This window comes from Pseudopipra pipra, chromosome 1 (genome assembly GCF_036250125.1).
Source record: "Pseudopipra pipra isolate bDixPip1 chromosome 1, bDixPip1.hap1, whole genome shotgun sequence".
Taxonomy (NCBI): Eukaryota; Metazoa; Chordata; class Aves; order Passeriformes; family Pipridae; genus Pseudopipra; species Pseudopipra pipra.
The window spans coordinates 110,668,579-110,692,427 of NC_087549.1; the positions used below are offsets into that span (position 1 = coordinate 110,668,579).

Sequence of the window (23,849 nt, forward strand, 5' to 3'; positions counted from 1 at the left end):
GTATGACTCTGTACTAACTGCCCATATGTTAGTTCCTTCCCCTAAGCAAACGTGAAGCTCTTTATTGTAACTCCTCAGGGGTAAATTATAATTATCTTGCATTTATCATAGGGTAGTATCATATACTTTAGCAACACCCATTGCAGCAAAACTTGATGGTATATTAACTTGCATAATACCTTCAGTTGAGACACAGATTACAATTTTTGTATGTCTAAATATTACAAATGCTAAATTTTTTTAACACGTTAATTTCTACCACTACTCTTTTATCTATTATTTTCACAGAGGTAACAAAAGCAAATCCATTTTATTTCGCATATGAACCAACAAGTGGTAGAATGTGTTACAGTAAAAAGTATCTCCAAAGACATTTCTGAAGCGACACCTTGGGAGTGTTGACAAAGTGTTTTGACACCTTTGGTATTCTCCCATACATGTACAGCCCTCTTTCATTTCTTGGAAAATGTTCACTAATTTCATTTAGAAAGAAAAACGCTGAGAAGTTTGCCATTTGTGAAACAAAGATCAGTGATCTTTAACATGCACCTCAACTCAGTCAGCTCTGTTCCCCTCCCAAAAGTTGTCCAGCAAGTCCTTGGAACTCACCATAAACAGAGAACATGCTTATAAACACTAAAAAATGATCTCACCTCTAGGTACACACTGTGACATTTCTGGAAAGCAAGTAGATCATAGTTTGCAATAGTTCATTTTGAAATGATGTAGAATAGTGAAGAATCCAGACCAAGTAACTTACAAAGTAGCTATCTTTTCATAACTTCTCAAGACACAGGTTCCTAGACTCGGGACAGATTTCTAAGAACTGGTATCCCATTTAGCACGGCTCATTCCTCTGGGGCAGCTTGAAGTAGGAAGTTGCACAAGATAAGTTCTAGAGAACCTGAAGGATGAGGTGTTAGGTGAATACAAACTCACCAAAGCAATTTATTAACATTCATTCACCTCTGCTGATTCAATAATTCGAGGCAGATCCTGTGACATACTCCCTAAGCCTCAGCATAGTGAACAAAAACGTGAACTTGCTCTTTCTAATACAGTGGTCTTACCTTCTCAAAGTGCTCATTCCACACATTTTTATTTGCCATGAATATTTGTTGAACATTTATTTGTCATGTGTATTCCAAGATGCTTTCGGTTCTTCATAGGCTTCAGAAAGGAAATATTAGCAAGTATACAAAATGCACCTTTTTATAATCAAAAGCATGGACAGTAGGATACAGCTCCCTACTCAGTATGCAAAGGTAACTCAACTTCACAATAGTCCTTTTCCACTGTCACCTTCCTGCTGTTACTTACAGCTGTTCTTGGTTTTACTCATAGCTGTGGGCACTGGAACTGGCCACAAAAAATTACCAGAGAAATTTCATCATCTATTAAGAACACAGAGCATGGAAATTCCTGAAGTAAGCAAAGACAAAGACAATCCCTTGATTCACCAACAGTACTTGAAATAAAAATATCAGCAAATCCAACTTCTAGTCATTACTAATTTCCTTAAATCTACTATCTCTGAAATATTAGAATACTTCTTAAGAATGGTTACTGCTACATAGGCAGAAGCACAAGTCTTTTCCTTTCACAGACATTAGTGTTTCTTAAATGTGTACTTTTACATTTCCACAATGCACGTTTCTGAAAAAAGGATTAAAAGTCAAATTTCAGATCTAAATGACAAGTCTCATCATTCACAATGATGACCAGTATTTCTTATTTTCTTGAAAACCAAAGGCGAGCATAATGAAGGTAGGAAGCCATGCAGCTTCAGGCAGATCCATCCAGATCGGTGAAGCCAAGGACAGGTCTTATAGTATGTTGCTATAGAAACTTACAGTAAAACTACTCCTTTTTGGCACTAAAAAAAAAATCCCAAACCTGAAACCAACCCACATTTTAAATACAACGCCTCTTCCAAAACTAAGACTTCACACATATTACTTACAACTTAGTGAACGTTGTACAGAAATGCATTCAGAGTATTCCTAGAGTTTAGATTAGATTCTAAACTCTAATCTGAAGAATAAATCCTGAATAAGTTACATTATGCAGCCATTCTTTTCACATTTATTTACATGTTCTACCATAACCTGAAAGTACTACTAATTGTACTGCTGTAGTAACACCTGAACAGAGAAATCAATATTTAAGGCAGACTAAATTGTAAAGACAGGAGTGCATACGCAAGAAAACAACCCGCACTGCAGGGCTAGTCCAGTGAGAGAAGATTACTCCTACAAGTCACGTTTAACATCTTAGACTCTTCATACACAAGGCATCAGAGATTAAATATTGATTTTACATTATAGCTATTCATTATCACTAGGAACACTCACTCCTTTTAGCTAAACTGTAGCCAATAATTTGATTAGTCATAACCCACAATGAAGATCAAATTACATTAAAAAAAGCCTGCAATACGTTTTATAACATCTCTGCAACATCATACTGCTTTCTTTTAATACTTACCCACAGGTTATGCAAGCTTAGCACAGTGTATGCCAGCTGTGTTCAGCTATATCTCCACAGCCTGTCCAATATTAAAAATGTTAGCTGGAGACACTTCTTTCTACACAAGTTTCTCTAACATTCCCTAAAACCAGGCTTCTTGCACCTTTTCATAAGCATCAAGAAACCTGAGAGGTGGTGCTTGGTTCACTTCCTCTCAGTTGAAGCTGCATTTGTAAACACATTTTGAAAAAGCCAAAACTCACATCTGGAATTGCCTGTATTCAAACACCTGGCACTAAGAATTTGTTGAGAAATTCCATCTATGCTTTTGCTATAGCATCTACATGTCATTCAGGTAACAGGAACAGTCATAGTAGGTTCCCATTGTAGTCACAAGCATGCACAAGCAAGATGCACAGAACTTGCTTTAGAGGCACCTAAGCTCTTTGGCAGTACTCTGGCATTTTTAACTCAATTAGAGAGAAAAAAATCTGGGCCTAAATCTATAACTTAAAGAGCTGAAAGTTCTTTGCTTCTAATGACAGATTCTTTCCAGTGCCCTGAATTCTGTCTTGTAAACCACAAATTAGAATCTACCCTCTTGTCAACTTCAACCACTTTCTCCACTTATAGGTGCAGAAAGGGCCAATGCTGAGTCAGCAGAACCTACATCCTCACTACCTTTGTACCAGGACCCTGTGGTGTCAGAGCAGGGACTTTTGGGCAAATCACAGAAAGGACTCAAAACATTGTTGTCCTGCACATGAAGTAAGATGCTGTATCATTGCTGAGATGCCTACTTCCTTGCCTAACCCCAAACACAGCATAATTCCACAGCAAGCAGAATCCTTGGATCAATATTTCCCGAAATTAGTGGCAAGTTAGAGTTTCTAAATACATTTTGAAGTGCATCCTTACTTACTGTAGCAAAAACAACCATTAATTATCTGACTTTCATGCAGAATTCGTGCAGGTCAATGTTTTTTGATAAGCAACTTATCTTGAACTGAGAATAATGCTAAGGGGTATCTGTTAAAATATTAAAGACAGCTTTTGAGAGAGGGAAAGCATCCAGTACACAGATGCACTACTGACAACTCTTAATCCTGACGGTCTGTGTGAGCTAGAAAACAGGTTCCTTTGAATCTTGGAACATTATGTAACAAAACTGCTGATAAGCTATAAAAAAAGATGTCTTGCTCTTAATCTTGTTAATGAACTCTTACTTCCAGGAAACAGCTGTAGTGCCCTAGATATGTTTTAATCCTGTTTTATAAGTCAAAGCAGTAGCAAAATAATGTATTAAGCTTCAGATATGATTCTGAGGAATCATTCTTTGCACCCAAAAATAATTTTAGACATAGGAGAGCTAAACTTATGACAGCTCACCAGAGCCTTGCCCTGGAAAAGCGTGCAGCTGTTTTAACACAGGAAGCACAAAGAGCACCATTTTCAGAGAAGGAGTAAACACTCTAAGACCCTTTTTCATAGGGAGAGAACATGTCTGTCAGGACAACACATAAAGACATGCTACTCATTAGTGTGGCCTTATTCTCAAGCCTCATGAGCAGAAGCGGGGATATGATGTGGTATTTTACAGCCTCCTTCTCTGGATCCCTTGAGAAGTCAAAGAGCAGGCACAGGAATCAGAACAGTGACTATCTGCTCAAAAAAAAAAAAAAAAAACAAACTCAGGGTAATGGACAGAAATGCTCTTTGGGCTCACCCCACACTGTTCATCAGAGTGAAAGGTAGCAAGGCTGACCTTATGAAATCACTTCAAGTAACAAGGTATTGATCACAAGTCCATCTGCTGTAACACTGAAGCTTGTGACAATGAGACCAATCTCCTGTTCCTTCCTCACTAGGAAAACAGCTATAAAATTGCTTTGCTTGGAGGCAAGGAGAGCAGGGAAGACAGACAGGGTTTTTTTGCTTGGTTTTTGTTTGGTTTAAGGTATTTGATACAAGCCTGCCACAGGAAGGAGGAACAAGAACTGATATGTAGAATCAACAGATAGTTACCCAAATGTCTGACTTGGCATTTTGCCAGTTTGATATGACTCACACTGACAATATTTTGATTAATGGAGTTTGGAAGAAGTTCAATATTTTATCCACTATAAGACCCATGACACATACTGTAAAAACACCAAAGTTTACAGTAGTCTGACAAGAGAAAGTGTCAAACTGGTTTCTGGGTTTTGTCAGGTATGAGAATTTGTTTCTTCAGAAGCTTCTTCATAAGGCCTACTCATGCCGCAATGGAATATTCTGAAAAGAGAGCAGAAAGAAGAAAGCAGGCAAAAGCGATTCTCAGTTTAAAACATTTCATCATCTTTTACACAAGGCTCTATTCTAATCCCTTACTCATTCTTTGACTAAAAAGATAATTAGAACAACCAGAGTAGAGAGGGCCCTCCAGTGAGCACAGACATCTAATTTTTTTCTGCAAATAAAATACTTCTGGAGATTTGATCATGAATCACTGTGTTTGTCTTTACTACAGCTGAAAATGTGACTGTATAAATAAAGGCAGCAAAGCTGATATTCATCAACCCAGCTATGAAAAGCACTGTAATGGTTCTGCCTCTGGGTGACAGTCAATTCTCAACACTTCCCTTGTACTATTCCAGCAATCCCACGTAACTGTTTTAAGTTGTTAATGTGGCACCATAAGGTCAGTAATTTTTTTTTGTAAATACATTTTCTCAGGTGAGAAAACAGAATCATTTTAAACAAAAGAGAACCACATTGCCTGCAAAGAAATGTTTTCATCCCTGCCCAAATCAAGTTTTTAAGTTTTTTCAGTAGAATACCACTACACAAATAGCTGATCCAGCATTCACTACCGGAATGGACACTTTTGTTAACTAAGAGTTATAGAAAGACAGTTTAAGTCACTCTGACCACGGCCTCCTAAAGTAAAGTGGCTGCTGACAGGCAAAGCATCTGCTCTGTTTGCAGCTGGTCAGCACTGAGCCCTTTCTATGCCTTCCCCCTTCCACCCTTCTAACTTTTCTCCCTTTGCAGTTGTTCTGAATGTTAAATTTAGAATCAGAACAGCCATCTTTCAACCTGTCCACACGGCTAAAATGTAGTAGGTCAGAAACATCTACCACAATATGATGATTCATCAATTATTTTCCATAAAATGATAATTTCACTTATTTAAAACACCCTTACTTCTCAGCATTTCTGACCTAAAACAAATGGACAAGCATTTTTAAAATACAGTGGTAACTCTAAAAACAAACCAAAGCGGCACTTGAAAACAGCATTAGCAGGCAGTAAATGGCAACAAATAAAAGACAGCAAACTCTTTTACACATCTGTTTCTGTAAAGAGAAATATCACACAAACACACATTTGGCCTTGTAAGCTCTCCTCTGTCACTTCTTAAAAAAAATTAAATTAAAAAAAAGAGCACACAAACCCCGCCATGAACTGCAGATATGACAAAGCAAAACATTAGATGTTTAACTCTCAACGCAGTCCAATCTTCCCCACTGCAACATTCTGCATCTGCATGTCTGAAATTCAAGATTAATAAATATGTACATGAGAAAATCAATCATTAGCATGTCCAGTCAGCTTCCTCAAAAAGCCAGCTATGATTCCTAGTTTCCCAGGAGCCCAGAGACAGCCTGCCAGAGCTTCAGTGGCAGAGGGGATGTACACGAGTTTGTACTACCATAGTCTAGTTCTGAGCACACATGAAAAGCAACTCAAAACAATCACCTTCCTAGTTATGCCAGATCTGCCTGGTTTTTCTGCTTCAACTGATTCACAGTAAACTAAGCCCATCTATTTACAAGTCTGTATTACAGTTTTAGCCTCAGTGGCTTTGGGTGACTACACTAACACTGAGAGTAAATAAAAATATAACACTACTGCCAAAGAACAGAGCCAGTGCATAATCAAAATAGAAAGATAATGGGTGAACAAGGGAAAAAGAACAGTAAATATTATTAATCTGATACCAGGCTGAAAGCCATTGCAAAAAAAAGAAACTAAACTGATATGAAGTAGTAAGGCATAATAAATCAACCACTCTAAACACTAAATATGTGCATATGTTTATCTTATTATTATCTTACTATTTTTAGCCAATCTTTTTCTTTCAGAAAATGTACAAGAGCAGCCTGTCTGATAACAGTAGGATGAAGCTGTGAGAAAGATTTAAATTAGAGAACTGCTGCAAAAAATTCTCACTGCAGAGAGATTCAAAACAGCTTTGCAGTGGAAAATGCAGATGGATCAGTATAGCTTTTCTCCACACATTCATTATGTCATTTTGTTTACAGAATATGGAAAAATAAATTAACATGTAACAACTGCAATATCATAAAAAACATTGGCATGTTAGCTCTAAAACAGTTACCATTTTGTTTCACTAGTTTAAAAACACTTATTAGAAGTAAAGATAAGCTTCACTTCTTGTAGTATGTTACTTAACTGTTCAGCTGCCACTGGCAAAGCAAAATTGAAGGCATCAAGCACTCACAGTTCCCTTAGCTTTCATTGTTCTGATACAGTGGAAATTTATCATATCTTCCCTTAACTAGTTCTTGATCTTTAGAAATAATTGCTACAATAGGAATAATCCAGAGACAGATCCATGAAACAGCTACTTCAGTCTTTGTGGGGAAAAGCACCCAAAAATAAAACTATCTGACATGAAGAATTATACAGAAGCCCTATTTTGAGAAAGTATCACATGCAAAAACTTTAACAGTTCTAGTTAAAGACTAAAGCTCCTACCTCAAATTAATTACAGGAAGAAAAAAAACCACCACAAAAACATACCTTCAGATTTAGCTTAGTTTCGGATTTGTTAACATAAGTCTAAAAGTCCAACATATAAAATATATATGCCGATTTTTTTATCCTAGAAAAGATCACAAAGCTTTACGAAGTTTCACTTGTAAAGTGAAACCATACTTTAAACCTTGCCAGCTGATAACTTTCTAAATACAAATGCAATAGAGTCAAGAACATCAAATCAGACACAAGATCTAATCTGTTTTCTTATAGGTTGAAAAATCTAATCTATAGCAAGATCATAGAAGTTTCTTATAAGATTATATTTTCAATCACATAGTAAAACAAAAAGATGTGTTGCTACATACTTCCTTTAGCTCTGCATTTTGTACAAAAAAAAGAAAATGAAAAACCCAAACCAAGAAACCAATGAACCAAAACCAACCAGACTAGAACGATTTAAAACAAACCCACAAAGTCATAGCTCTTAAGTCAGAAGTAAGCTTTGAACTTCACAGGCAGTTTTTAAAGTCATTAAAACTATTTAAATTCATATCTTAAATATCAGCCTACATTTCAAAACTTCTACTTTGTCAGTACAGTTCATTATTTGCAGCACTTTAATATACTTTAATACTTGCAAAAGGCATGAACTTTGCAAGAAGAAAAGAGTACATACTCATATATAAGCTGAGTCTGTGTGTTTCTCCTACTTGTCCAGCGGTTTATCTCTCTTCTCACACCAGTTTTCTACTTGTGATCATTCAATTATCAAGTCTCATGAAAAACCTCAGTAGCAAAATGATAAACCACAAGCAACAGAATCTATCCAGGCTTTCTGGTCAATTTTCTGTGAGCATGCTTTACATCCTTCCCCTTCCTCCTCCCACTATAGGATCTAGTTGTATGGAATAGGCAAGATGCCCCAGCACTTCCTAGCTGAAGTATGCTTACTCCAGTAAGATACAATCAGTTACATTATAAAAAGCCAGACAAAGCTCATGCACTCACTCTCCTAAAACTGCTTCCAGAATCTCTTGGCTTTATTATGAAAGATCATCAAAATAATCAGTACAATCTATGCCACGACAAACAGTCATTAAAAAAAATAAAAGATCTGCGTGCCATCCTTATCCAGTCTTTCCTCCCCGCAGCAAACTTTCACTACCAACCCAAAAAAGAACTTGCACAGCATGCCAAAACTGAATTAGGTCTGTGCCACAAGTTGCCTTTATTGTTCCTAATGTTCCAAGTAGTTTCAGAAAACAGTAACAGAAAATTGACAAAGAAAGGATTCCCTTAGTTTCTATTCCATATAAGACATATGCCTAGTTTTCTGTTTATTTCAGTCATATTCCTGCTCCGTTGACTTCAGTTTAATGCTGAATGCCTGAGATATGAATAGCACAATAAGAGAAGGTGCATTTGCCAACCATAGATAGAGACTTCAGAGTATGCCAGATAATAAATAATGATGTTTTCAAAGAAGGTAATATAAAAATCAGACATAATAATTCAAGGAAATGTTGTTGAAACTACAAGAAAAATATTGCATCTACCAATTCAGGTCTCAGCCCATGGTCCCTTTGTCACATATGGAAGTTCTTGAGTGTCCTAGTTACAAGGGCTGGGACCAGTTTATCACTATGTGGGTATAACTAAAACTGTGTATTCTACACCCTCTAGGTCATTTCTGATGGACTGTTAATAAATGGATTGTTTGCAGCAGCTGCCCAGGGCACACCTGACACCTCAGACTACAAGATGGGTGTTAAAAAACACTGCAAGACAGGGGAATGTTCTTTTGTCTTCATACCAATGACTCAGCTGTGATAACTCCCCTGGGGCGGAGGGGCATTAACACCTTCACACCCAGCCTGAGGGGTCATCTCTGCTAATAGGTCACAATGAACTGGAGTAAGAGGCAGCTGCAACAACCTAGACCATCAAAGATTTCAAAAATATCCCATGACTCACAGAGTTAAATCACCCATTGTGAAACTCTATACCCTGGGGGAAGAACTGGACATTACCACTTGAACCTGAGCACATATAATCTCGGGGTTTTGAGATTTCAGGTCTCCTCAAATGCAGAGGAGAAACAGAACTTCAACAGGACTGTGACTGCCACTCTTGACAAGACTGTGACCATCATCCAGACCAACAGGTTTCCTTTTCCTTTTGCTTTGCAACCAGTGGGGCCACGTGGTGCTCTGCACAGGAGCTAACAAACACCATTCTGTTATTGTTCCAGGGTGTTGGGTTATACATCTGTCCTTGTGGGTTAAAACAAGGGCTATTTTCTCCATATCACTGCATTTATTGTAATCTTTTCAGTAAATTGTAACTCTGACTTGTAGCTTCTCTTGAGTTTGGTTCATTTCTCCTCTGGTTTACTTTTAAACCTGCACGCTGGGCTAAGAAAGTTACCTTGCCAACAAATTCCATTTGTTTTCTTCTGGGTTGTTTCTGCTTGCAATCATTTTGTACACAGACTACTGAAAGCAAAATTAAAACACAACAGATAGCTTATCCCATGGACTATTTTGGGGGAAAGAGATGGGTTGAACTTCTTCACTTTCAGATGTTTGTATGTAGACAAAGTTTCTGAATAAAAGAAAAGAAACTGACTACAGCAAGCAAAAAATTTCCTTAACATGAACTTCTGCCTTTGATAAAGTCGAACACTAGTTAGCATCTACCCAGGAAATATACAGAGATGATTTAGAGACCATTACTGGGGTCTAGGCTAGAATAGACTAAACACAAAAACGAATGACTACTCAATAACTGAATTGAGGTGGAGGACATCGGATGTTTCTCGCTTGTGTGACAGGAATGACTATTAATGCATAGAACACCAGAAAAAAGCTGTCTTTTCCAGTTTCCTCCAAAACCAGTTTGTAATAATCCAAATAGGCCAAAGCTTTTATTCTTACCTCAGCCTTTCTTCTTCTTTTTTACGAAGGCTGAAATCTCGCTGAACCACCTGGAGTACATGCTCTGCTTCTTCATCAGTCAAGCCAGAAAGATCCAGTTTTCTCCCCATTATATACTGTGTCCTGGATATGAATAACTATAAGGAATATCTGAAATCAGAGACAGAAAATAACAAAAGAAATTGAAAGCACTGCTATTTTTCGTAAGTGTGTTGAGATCACAAGCACATCTGCCTAACAAAAGGAAAGTTGCTACCACAAACATCAGAAAATAATTGAATCTTTTTGGTTGGAAAAGATGTTCTGTGATCATCGAATCCAACCATTAACCCAGCACTGCCAAATCCACCACTAAACCATGTCCCTAAGTGCCACATCTGCACATCTTTTAAATATCTCCAGGGATGGCAACTCAACCACTTCTTTAGGTAAGCTGTTCCAATGCCTGAGAAGCCTTTCAGTGAAGAAATTGCTCCTAATATCCAATCTAAACCTCCCCAGTACAACTTGAAGGATTTGTTTCAGAATTATTTTTCAGGTTCCAGGCAGTGAAAGCAATCAGCCCCAACTTAAACATAAATGCAAAAGATAAATTATTTGGGATATTAAGAAATGTTGAGGGAAGATCTCAGCGTTGCTTGCAAAAAGACACATTTTTAACTCAGGTGAAATCAGGTTTAGACATTTCTGAAGATTTCATGCCATGATTTTGCAAAATTACTTGCAGTGCAATCCCTGTGACTGTGTATGGACAGAGAACATACTCTCCTGTAACACCCAAAAATATTTTATGCTACCAGCTACAAAATCAGGAATTAAAGAACTGTTAAAAAAAAGTAAGCATATGAATTTCAAATGCGTTTTCTGAGTAACTGGAAAGATTTAGATAGATTTAGATGCCACTATCACCACTGTATCATTACTTCCATATTTGGTGGAGAAAAAGTATAGTCAATATTAAGTCTGAACTGAAGGCACTAGAAAGTTTGAATTAGAGCTTGGTCCATTTAATTTCACTAATGAAATTCGTTCTAATTTACTTTTTCATGACTTTTAATAATTTAAATGAGTTCAAGTAAATTCAGCTCTCAATACAGATTTTTGTAATTTGATGTATGTAATTATTTGGCTAATCATAAAGGTATCCATCTCCACATTGTGTTATGGTTTCAGAAACATCAGACAGTTTTTGCATCTCTGTTATGAGTTCCCAGAAATGTATATAATTATTATGAACATACTAAAATTCCTACACTATACAAAAGAGGCAACTACTATTGCCTCTTTATCCATTATGAGTGTCAAGTGAATGAGGCTATGTAAGCATATAAGCTGGTTCTGGCTCAAAAAAACCCACCTCTAAGCAACACTGCTATAGCATACAATTAAGTGCTCCAAACATTATAGCAGTTAGAAGCATTTGGGTAAAAAAACAGCTTTATTTTCTAAACATAACTCATTTGCTACGCAGATAATTATGTGGGATGTGGTTGTTTGGGCTCTATTTGTTTTTTTTTTTAGTTTGGGGGGGGTAGGTTTAACACAATTTCTACCTTCCTACAATCACCTGATTACAAACAAGAAAAAAACAACCACATGGAAGGAGGGTACCGCTTATTTTTTCTATTTTGGTTAGGCTGACCATGAAGTTTAGAATAAACTCTTCATTCAAGAAAACATTTCAACAAAACCAAGCAGACGGGATAGAAGCTTAGGTGAAATCAAGATGCAAGACCCCTCCAACGAGACACATGCTCACAATACAGCTAAAAAAAAGTCACAGTATTCTGGTTTGACTCTGGATCTACTAAGGAAGCTGACAATGAGTTAATAAAGGCTACAAAAAGGTACTTCTAAGCAAAATTTCCCTGATTTGTGTAGAAAAAAAAAAGTGCCACAGAAACAGAGGACTTTATGTAATCTTCACTAATCTTGCTTGCAAGACCAGGAGTATATGTTAAAATTAAAGATTGGCTAAAACACAGTGAGGAACAACTGGCAGGATTTTTTTCCATGCCACACACATACATAAATCTTCATGAAATTTTCACCAGAATGGTAAGATATTCCCCTTTCATCTACAGTCCTTGTACCAAAGCCTCACTGAGCACTGTCAAGCATAAAAAAAGGTGAGGTAGGGCTTGCTGAGGTTACACATACATGTTGCAGCTCAAAGACAGGACATGAAGCGCCCTGGGACATATCCTTCCCTTCAGGCTTTGGGATAGCTGCTGAGCTCTTCCCATGCAAAGCACTTGAGTGCAAAGGTGCCTCTGACTTTCTAAAAGGATGGAATGGCTTCATTACAGGAAAGCCACATTCATGGGGAAGTAAGCAGGACTTTTCCAATTAAATTTTTTTTGCACACATACACTTAAGGGGAAAACACAGAATACATGCTAGAAGGAAATAAACCTTTTTTAAGCAATCACTGGAGCCAGTAGAGACACTTTTGTGGTAGGGCTGCAGTTTTCTGAGACACAGGATGATGAAGACACTAGAAGATCAAAGATGCAATTCCAGTTATCTTGAGCATCAAGTTAACAACTGTAATTATTGTCATAATAAGTTCTCCCTTCAGGTCTTCATCAAAATATTTTTGGAAACAGTGTAAAAATGAATTCTCTTTTTCACACATACAAACTGGTTCATCAGTAATGAAAATTATCCCGTTTATACAGCTACCATTGTTGATTGTGAGCATGTATTAGAAGGGGCAAATTTACCTCTAAATTTGGGAGTAAGTGGGCAGCCCCACCACCTCTGATTTTTTGGGGTTGGCAAAGACTTAATTTCAAGTATAGATATGCTTTAAAATCACAAGCAACTTTAACTTTTGATTTTCATGTGGTTTATTTCCCTATAAGACTCTCAGTCTGCATTCCAATATTACGTTTATCTGTAAGAAACTAGTGTGTTTTTTCCCAGGAAATAATTTTTCATCACATTACTAAATCACCTCTGATCTGGGAGTATCACAGCAGTTCATAAATATTTATAGACAACTCTCAAGTGTCCTTTTTTGAGTAGATCCGGATTATGTATTTTGGAAATACACAATGGGAAATTCTCTAGAGGAAATGTTACACTTAGGAAAAAAAAAAAAAAGACAACAAAATAGCTTCTCAGCCTAAAATAACTTCTGGCCTCAATTAAAATAACTTACGTGAGGCTGTTCAAATGTTTGCCTTCATGAGTAATTCTTTGTTAAATCTCAAACTGAATAAAAAAATCTAAGCTCTCACAGACTTTACAAGAAATAGTATCATTCCCTAGAAAACTTTTCCTCAACAAATTAAAACACTGTAACAGAAAAGCCTAGTCTTACAAGACATGATTGGGTATTGTTCGAGTAACATTCTAATCTTAATATTTCTTACAGTCTATTTTAAAATCTAATTAAAACTTCCACATTGAAAACATTTCTTGAATTTAACCTTAAAACTGAAATCAAACCCCAACAAAACCAAAACCAAGCAAATGAAAAGTTTTTCAAGAACTGCGAGAAATGCTTCTGAATTTTAAAATGGACAAGGGATCAACAGGAGGAATGAGGGTGAGTTGTGTATTTCCTCATCATTCATATGACAGCTAAGCTGTTTGGACTTGGAGTCTCAGCAGATGACTGGCATTACTGAGAGGGAGGGTAGAAAGCCCAGAAACTTTTTTTTCTTTTTAAGTGCCAACTAATATTTAAAACAGATTCTCTGCATGACAAAGAGCTACATTATAAAGTTAATTATGCAAGTGGTCACAATGAGTATTATACAAGACAGACTTTATGCTGTAGCACAGAAATCAGCACTAGTGAGGCTGCACCTGGAGTGCTGTGTCCAGTTTGGGCTTCCCCAGCACAAGAAAGATGCGGACTTACTGGAGTAAGTCCAGCTTAAGGCCACAATGATGGTTAAGGGACTGAAGCATTTTTCACAGGTGGTGATGCTGGGCACACTAGAACTGCTCAGCCTCAAGAAGGCTCCAGGGGGCTGTACAGTGTGTATCTGGAAGAGACCCCTCCAATACGCTCGAACTGCAAACAAGAATGTCCTACACTTCTTTCCATTTCTGAGCGTTTTTAATCAAGATTTCAGCTGTTTCCACAACACAGTATAATTTCTGCTTTAAAATGCTGCTTATGAGCATTGATGAAATGTGATACCTGAGGAACCAAGACCATAAACTCCTTCAATCCAGCTATTTGCATTTGAAATATTTAATATAGAATACCTTTCTCCCACATGCTCCCAGCTTTAGAGTCATCAAACTTTTCACCAGTTTTTCTACTCTGTTTTGCTACTCTGCCACTTCTAGATTTTTCCAGGTAAAAAATCAAGAAGAAATCTGCTAGTAACTATGTCTTTGCTTCTGTCACTTACAATCTCATCTTTACTTCCTTCAGTAGTCAGTCAGGACCTAAATGACACTATTCAATCTGTCTTGTCATTATTTGCAGAATTCTTTTAGTACCAAAATAAATTCTTTGTATAGTCTTACTGGTGAATGTTTTCCCCTTTGAAATCATAAAACAAGATAACCACCTTTCTAAGCCAAAAAGGAGGACAAATACTTTGTCCAAAACACAGGCTCTTTCACCATACTTCATATTTTAAAACATTTACTGAATGTCCAAAAGAAGTGACCACATTGCCAGCACAAGGTAATTATGGTAATTTTTTAAATGTAAATGGCACAATATTTAGCATATAAATTACATAATGTTGCACACTTTATTTGATGACAAAAATAAGACCTATCTGAATGTTTAAAGTGCTTTGATTTATGTAAACACACTTGAACAAAACAAACCTTAGCAAAAAAAACAACATTTGAAGAACATTACTGTCCAAAGTAATTTCTACTACAGCTAGCAGCACATCATTAAATCTAAAATAAGGCATAATTAACACTGACGACAAGTTTCTTAATCTTTTTTAAACTTTCTTAATCTTTTTTAAAACAAGAACGTCTAGAAGCTGCAGTAAACAAGACTTTTCACTGGAAAATACTTTTCACTGGAAATGAACAAATGTCCCAAAATAATGATATACTTACTCACCAGAAATACAAAGCCACCTCTTCAGTTGAAAAATTAGGTACAGCCCAACAGACTTCAACATGGCAACTCATATCTGGTGTGTCACATTTTAAATGAGATGTAAGATAAGGATCTCAAAGAGGATGTTATTCTTTGTAGCCACACTGATTTTAACTGAGTTTTACTGCATATATTTCCTGGTCTATAACCAAAGCAAAAAAAATTATCTTCCTTTCAGCCTTGTACTAATTTTATGTGAGATTTGTAAGGAGCAAAGGAAACAACTTGCAAGTTCCTGAGCAAAGTTACATTTGTTTCACTGGGGAGTGTAAGGGGTACAGCAGCAGGTTTTAAAAGAAAACATGAGGTTCATTGAGTTCCTTTTGGGAGAAATGTCCTTATTAATGCAAGTTATTGCAATAATTGTATGTACTTTTGTCTAGAAGAGTGCTGGGACATACTATAATGGGGGAAATCATAAACCTTAAAAGTCAAAGGTTAGTACTGCATGATTTTAAATTTTAATCTATTTAGGAAATAGGAGTTTCACACTCTTCTTGCTTCTATACTTTACGTTATTTTAAGTACTGAATATGAAATAACAGAATGTCCAGGTGACAGCTGGGATAGAGATCATTTTCTTCTTGGTAGCTGGTACAGCGCTGTGGGGTTAAACCATGACACAGAAGTAAAAAAACTCACTTAAGTCCCATTTTATTCAAGAAAGAATGGCATCTCTCATCTAAGGATGGCACTCTCCCAAAGGCAGAGTGTTTCTAAAAAAAATAGAAGCTATTTTATTTAAATAGCAAAAAAAGAAAAAATATTTTTAGAAAAGACTAAAAATGACACTGTAGGACTTAATTTCTGTCATCTACTTTTGACAGATTGAAGAAAAGTCATTTAAGAAGAGAATCTGAATAATAAATCATGACCATTTTATACTTAGGTATCAGGCTGATAACACAAGTATAAAACCCACTGGGAATACAAAATGTGATACGAAAGCCACATTGACCAGAAAAATCTTCTCACTGGTAAAACTGAACTAGAGGAAAGGCTTATCCAGAATTTGGCCCTACAGCTGCTAAAGATCACAGGTTATCTGCCATATAATATTAGCACATATTTCACTGCAATTGGAGTTCTAGTTACTGTATATTCTCATTCTACTGCAGTCTCATCTTCCATTGTTTATGCCAAATTTAGGCAAATCATGTTCAGCTCTATTTTCTCTATTTAGTAGCAACTGTCTTATTGAAGAATGCATAGTCAAGATGATGTGTCTGACAGTATTCTGACTGTGTGAGACGGACTATCACTCTTCCAGAAATGAAGAAGACAGCTTGGAAAAAAAGACAAAATTGGAGTGGTAATACGCTGACACACAATTCTATCTTGGATGATTTCCCTCTTTTCCACGTGTCTTCAACCTAAAGCATGAAATGCAGCTCATTACTGTAACGGACTGTCAACCAACCCCAAGGTGAACCATCACAGGTCAGTTAGAAAGCCAGCATGTGCACTCAGGGAACACAACTGATCCCAAAATGCCCAACGCAATGAGAAATTTGCATATCCATAAGCACGAGACTGCAAGGGCTTCACTTTGGATGTCCAACTTGCAAAGTGGGGCTCGGAGCTTAATGGTCTGTACCCAGACACTCCATACAGAGAAAACAGCAGCCACTGAACAGAGTTACGTCCCTTCTTCCACCTTCCTGTCAAAACTCAAACCAGAACACACTTGGCAAATCAGTTTTCACACTGTACTTTCTAAGCTTGAGCCAGCATGAAGAGAACACTAAACAAAAAGCTCACTTGTATTCCTACCTCTCTCCTCAGCATTAGATCAAGAGTGAGGACTGCAAAAATAGTGTTGCACTACACACGCCACAAACTTCTCCTGAGACACCTGTCAGTCCCAGCATTTCACAATCAATGGCCCTCAAATGAGCCACACAGATCGAAAGGACATGAAAGAAACAGTGAATCCTTCTTTGTTCCTTCAAAGAATTGATACGCTTCTATCTCATCTTAAAAGGCAGGCAGAGAAGTGAGCACTCGCTTTACCTGTGGAAATACAAGTAAATACCAGTCTAATACATGCACTCAAAAAAAAGACTCAGGTTCAACGCCATGTTTAGCCTGGGAAGGCTCAAATACTTATCTCCCTCCTTATGGAAGAGTATGTAAAAGAACACAACTTAGGATATTAACTTGTTCATCAATGACTGGGATGAAGGGGCAGACGCCTCCTCAGCAAGCTGATAACACAAATCTGGAGGAGTGGCCGGTACCCCAGACCTACAGAAGGACCTCTACAGGTTGGAGCAATGGGCAGAGAAGAAATGTCTGAAGTACCACAAAGGCAAATACAGGGTCCTGCACCTGGAGTATAATAATAACCCCTTGCACCAGTACAGGCTGAGGGTCGACCTTCTGGAAAGCAACTCTGCAGAGAAGGACCTGGGGGTCCTGGTGGACAACAAGTTGTCCATGAGCCAGCAGTGCTCTTGTGGCAAAGAAGGACAATGGCATCCTGGGGTGTATTAGGAAGAGTTAGGCCAGCAGGTCGAGGGAGGTGATCCTGTCCCTCTACTCAGCCCTAGTGAGGCCACATCTGTGGCTCCTCAGTACAAGAGAGACATAGATCACCTGGGGTTGGTCCAATGCAGGGCTAAAGATGTTTAGCAGACTGAGCATCTCTTTTATGAGGATAGACTGGAAGAGTTAGGCCTGCTCAGCCTCAAGAAGAGATGACTGAGAGGGGATCTTATCAATGTCTGTAAGTATCTGAAGGGAGGGTGTCAAGAGGATGGATCCAGGCTCTTCTTGATGATGCCGAGCAATAGAATGAGAGGAAACGGGCAGAAACTGATGCACAGGAAATTCCACTTGTATATGAGGAAGAACTTCTTCAGTGTGCAGGTGACCATGCCCTGGAAAAGGCTGCCCAGAGGGGTTGTGGAGTCTTCCTCACTGGAGATACTCAAGAACCATTTCTGTGCAATGTGCTCTAGGATCTGTAGGATCCTAGACCATCTGTAGGATCTGCAGGACCATCCTACAGATAGAATTCAACAAACTAACCAAGAAAATATAGGTCCATTAAGATAAGGTTTTCAACTTCAAGATGCCAAAGCATCACTATTGGGTAAAGCAGTGGAAAGGCTTCTCATCTGATTTATTCATACCTTTAATCTAGAGAAGAAAACATCGAGAGGGAAGGTGATGCTTTTGTAAAAGCTTAAACAACTCTGGAAGCACTAAACAATTTACATCTGCATTTAATTTTGCATCTCAATAATACAGGCAAAAAGGTTATGACAAATTAAGAATCTCAAAGCTTGAAGGCCATATTGTGATTAATCCATGCAAACTACAAAAGTAAACATTAAAGTGTGGATTGCTTGACTGCTACAAAACATCCATAATATAAAATCCAACCAATATGCAAATACACCACAGGCATACTTAAAATATTCTACACAATGAAATGGATTTTCTTCCCCACAACATATGATATCCTGTATCCCTCTTACAAAATATCACTCATGAGGATATCCTAAAGTCTGATCCAAAAACTAATCTTTGACTGAGAGGATATTCCTGCAGGACTAGAATAAAGACAAAAATTCTATTTTTAGAGGTAAGAAAATGCTTCCAGCAGCAGTTGCCACGATGAGGCAGTATTCTCTAGTGCTGCCAGATGTGAAAACAAATTTAATACAGTAAATCACTGCTAATTCAAACCACTGACAGGAATCCCTGCTGCAAATCACTGAATTTTACAGATTAGCAAGTAAACGAACAAAATAAAAACCAAGAATAATTTCATAAGACTGTGCCTTCCACATTCACTGTGACACCTACAAAGTGTTTCTAACCCTGAATTATGCTTGAAGAAGCATGAATCATAAGAGGTACAACAATAAAGAAAATCTGTGAAGCCACATGTCCCATTTCACTGAGACAGTGATGAGCTGTAGTTGGTGGACACACAATTTATGCCCCATGCACTGAAAAAAGGTTTCAGTAGCAGGTCATCTTTGATTTGTTTAGATAACCATTTGCCAAGTGACAATAAGCAAGAGTAAAATAGAGCCAGAGCTGTATGAAAAACCAAACTAGGAGCTAGATTAGTCTGTCAGGTGGGGGAGTTATTGCATTCCTTTGTTGACACTGGAACCTACTCCACACTGTGCTTAGAAGAGGCTCTGCTTTGGATCTGGGTTTGACTAAGTTTTTTATATTGACACTGCACAACATGGAGATAACCTGAGCCTGGACCAACAAACGCAAACCTGAAGTTCTAGATCCCAAGTCTATACAAACAAAGAATGTTTATATTCAAGTATAAGACACTGTCAGGCCTTTTCTGGAGTTCAAAGGCCAACTTCACTGTCAGGTTTTGACTGCTGGTTCACTTATATTTGAATCCAAACAGGAGCAGCCTCATAGCTCCTTTAGTTTAAACTATAGAACCAAAACAGTTCATGCTCTTATAGGTTTAGGGAACCATCCAGCCAGCACAGACAGCTTTTTGAGTCCCACATAACATATTATTTGAACAACATAATCCAGTTAAGCCATCGCCTTTAGGAACTAACTAAGGTGCCTCAATCACATGCGGAACCTAAGACCACAGTATTTCCATTGATTTGCCTCTTTCTGACCTGTGATACTACCTTGAAGCAGGAATACAAAGCCTCATCATCAAACATTAGAAAAGAACTGTGACAGGTAGAATAATCAGGTTTATTCTCCTCTAGAGGTGAACTGGTTTCTTCTCATTTAGGACTCAACCCATGGCATTTGTGCTTACAGTGATTAACATACGGACAATTTTTGGCACTGCCTTTTAGATCAAGACCAGCTGAGACTCTGAAAAACAACATCACCAGAATATACCTTTTTGAGTCCTCCCCAAAGCTCTTTCAATTGTTTTTAAAACCTGATGTTGCTCCAATTCATGCACTATGATTTAACTTAAATCCAAGTCACGGTCTGTCAAACAAATGTCAAAGCACTTATGACAGCTAGATGCGAGCATTGAGATAACTTCCAGAAAGGTACACCAAGCACTCCTGGGGATGATCACTAAGGGGCAGAAGGATCAGTACTTTTAAGGGGGAAAAAAGGAATCAATCTCTTGCAAGATAAACAATGGTTAGAAAAATAGGTACACTCTGCAACTTGAGGCATTTCATGTCAGCGTTAGCTGCATTTCAGTCAACAGCACTTAAATCGTACACTGAACATCCATGCCATAGCAACTAATGATAACAGCACAAACCAGTACTTTCCTTTTTGGATTACCCTGGGACACAACATCCTGTTCACACAGCTCAAAAAGGACAGAAGAAAACATCATTAAAACCCATTTCAGTATCAGAAGTAATGCTCAATAAGCAAAGAAGCTCTTGTGTTAGTTTCAGAAGAGACAAAACTCATCACAAGAGCAGAAAAGTTTATTCCATGAGTTATAAATATATTTTGCTTTTTTTCCTTTCAAGAAGGAAAACAACAGATTATGTACTGCCTTCCTCAAAGAACAGAAAGTTGTTTTACAACAGCAAAGCCACATATTTTTCTCCATGGAGATAGGTGGAGGGTGCTGGGGAAGGGCTTATTTTGTTATTTAAAAACCCCAAAAATTTCAAGCTGTTGCCTGGCTTCAAGACTCATTAAAGCCAGTGAGAATGCCATGAACTTTAACAGCCTTTGAAAGAGGCTCTGCACTTCAGATTACTATCACAAGAGACTACATCTCATTTTCTACACTAAATTACCTCAGCACCCTTTAAACAGACTTAATTCAAAAACTATGGGTGCACTAAGTCACTAATCCATTTATTCTTCTCCATCAATAAACAGCATATGTTGCTGTCCAGAAGGAGATTCTTGAAACTACTGCACAGCAGAACTTGAGCTTGGGTCTTCAGCAGGAGGAAAGGCTAGAGTTTCCTTCCTGCCTGTTAGCCAGCACCAGCAAAACTCAAGAAGACTGCTTAATTGACTACTGTGAGTCAACTGGAGACAATACCATTGAAAGCATCTCATCTTCAAGACTAACCTCCGCAGTAGTTAGCTCCACTTCAGTAAGTGATGTTTTATTTGGAAGTATACTTTGCCTTGAAGAATGTAAAATTCATTTCCTTTGGTAATGGTTTATATCTTAAAACAACCAGTAGATAGTAATAACTCCAATAATCTGGATACCAAACCCTCATATTAGTTTTTCTTTTTATGATCATCAATTGATCATAAGGTAAATGAAGCATACAGGTAATAAAATGTAGCAAGAGATCTTGTTTCCTTTACCCAGTTCAGGGACTAATGGGTCAGTAAAAAAATGAAAGACAAGGGATTTTCTTAGTATAACATTCTTAAAAAGAAAAAAAAATGCTGTGCTGTTAAAATTTAATGCATATTGGCCTGGAAATTTGTCCTGTTCCTACTCCCAGAATAGTATCCCTAAGATCTAAAAATCTGTCATTATTGCAATAATGCTGATATTAACTTTTGACCAGTCAAGCAACTGCAGTCTTCATCTAGGATAAAAGCTGCTAGGTGATTCACTAAACTGCTTTCCACTACAGTGTGTTTTATTAATTAATTTGCAGGACATCAAATGTCAAATATGATATTTACTGAAAATGAAGTTTTAAAAAAATGCAGCATGGCATTTTTCTGTAAGATTATTAAAAAATAAAAAAGGATAACATGTTTCAATTGAAAGTTAAATAGTGAGCACATCTTGCTAGCAAGCACAATCACTAGTCTTCCATACAAACAACAGATCTTACTAGTGTGCCAAGTTCCTCTTGGGTTTCTGTAAATTCACATAAATTTTGGATATAGGCACCTTTGACCAATCTCACAAAACCAGACTATATCTTGAAATCTTAACAAATTACACTGTATTTAGACCTTCTGCAAAATTTCCTGGTTATGTCATAGACAAAGGCCAAGTTTCTTTGGTAATTTGAGCAACAGTATTACATGCTTCACCTCACACTGAAATATAGCAGTCATCTTCCTCTTCCCTTAAGCCCCAAAATCTTCTTTTGAAAGTAAGCTGCTATAAATCTCTTGATATAAGAAACTCAGGGCTGGTTTATTCTCTGACTGTCAGTGGTTCACAGGTAAACCAGAGGCCTTTATTATCTCTAAGAATCTATCTAGAAAATAACCCACCTGGATCCAAAAAGGAAGGTGAATAAAGCATTCCACAGGAAGGCAGCATTAGTCCACTGAAATTAATGGGTTTTCTCAAAGAGAAAAGGTGTCCCTACAGCTTTCATAGAACTGTATTCAACTAGTTTCTGTCGACTTGTCCAGCTTTCCAAGGGCAAGTTAAGGTGGTTTATGCTGCCAAACAGCAGTTTCCAGTCTTATAACAATAGGGTATGTTAATGTTGGCAGCTATACAAAGAAGTCACTTTTTCATACAGTTGTACTGTTTATGAAGAAGAGTGCATTTGGTATATACAGCTTTTCTTCAGCATCACCCATGCATACTTGGGGATTTTTTTTTTCTTGTTTAAGTACAAGGCCTTCAAGTGTTCTGTTTACTGCAAGTATGAAGTGAAAAAGGTGAATTACTACTGTGTTCAACACTACTGTGTTCATACTACTGTGTTCATAGGGTACACCCTATGTAGTGCACTCAGATGTATTCATCAGGTTAGTGTGGAAGCAAGAAACCAGCTCAGGAAAATGGAAGTTTTAGCTTAGTTTTCTTGATCCTGTTTTTTTCTGGATTCAGACAGTACCGGTTCAGATGAAGAAAAAAAAGGACAATATTGTGTCATTTGAATCATCAGCAGGTCCAGGAGGCAAATCCTGTCACAGGGGGCAGTGTTTTAAGTATATCTTGCCCCAGTAGGGGCTACTAGAGTGGAATTGACTTCTGTGAGTTCTCCCTACTGGCAATTAATGTATCATAGCTACTGAAAACGCTACTTCCCTGTTTCTAACTGCTCAATGCATTGTACTAAGTTATCTGACAAACTCCACAGGAAGGCTACAGAATTGCCTTGTACATTTTTAGACACTTGGGCATAATGCATCAGTAAATATGTTCTCATACAATCCGGTACCTGAGTAATGACGGGTAAGGCAGTAGCCTGAGGGTTTACATACAAGATACATCACCTTCTGCTTTTTACACAGCTCTGTTCACTTTCTAGAGGTAGAATTAAGCATCAAATACTACTGTTTGACATTTAACTGCAGGGACTGAGTCAGTGGTCTCAATGCAGTTCATGGGTAACAGCTATTACCATTAATAAGAAAACATAAAAACCTGTCCAGCCTAATGACAGGTCCCTCAAGATCAGAAAAAATGTCTGGTAATGTGAGAAACCAAACTAACTGTCCCTCTGTTCTCTCTCTCCAGCCTTCCAGAAAAGGGTTATCAGAGGAATGAGCAAAAGCCTTTATTCCCAAAATCCTTGCTGTGCCTATTCTAAGAAACTCTAGTCTCCATAGCAAGACAGCTACCCACATTTTCAGAAATGCAGGAAATAGTAAAATGGTAGATATAAGGCAAAACCCATAATTTGTCAAAAACAGATTGTAGATACAGTTAATGTCCCTGCAAACACGCTTGAGGAGGGATGCACATGCACTCT

General features: G+C 37.6%; 1 protein-coding gene across 5 annotated transcripts in view; it reads right to left on the reverse strand.

Moving 5' to 3' along the window:
- The window catches only part of MYRIP (myosin VIIA and Rab interacting protein), a 215,521-nt gene that overhangs the window by 190,632 nt on the left and 1,040 nt on the right, over window positions 1-23,849 (reverse strand). For all 5 annotated transcript variants that reach the window (XM_064671059.1, XM_064671032.1, XM_064671040.1 and 2 more), the window contains exon 2: window positions 10,173-10,322. In XM_064671059.1, coding sequence (XP_064527129.1) covers window positions 10,173-10,282 — 110 coding nt within the window. In that variant the 5' untranslated portion in view covers window positions 10,283-10,322. The remainder of the gene's footprint in view (window positions 1-10,172; window positions 10,323-23,849) is intronic.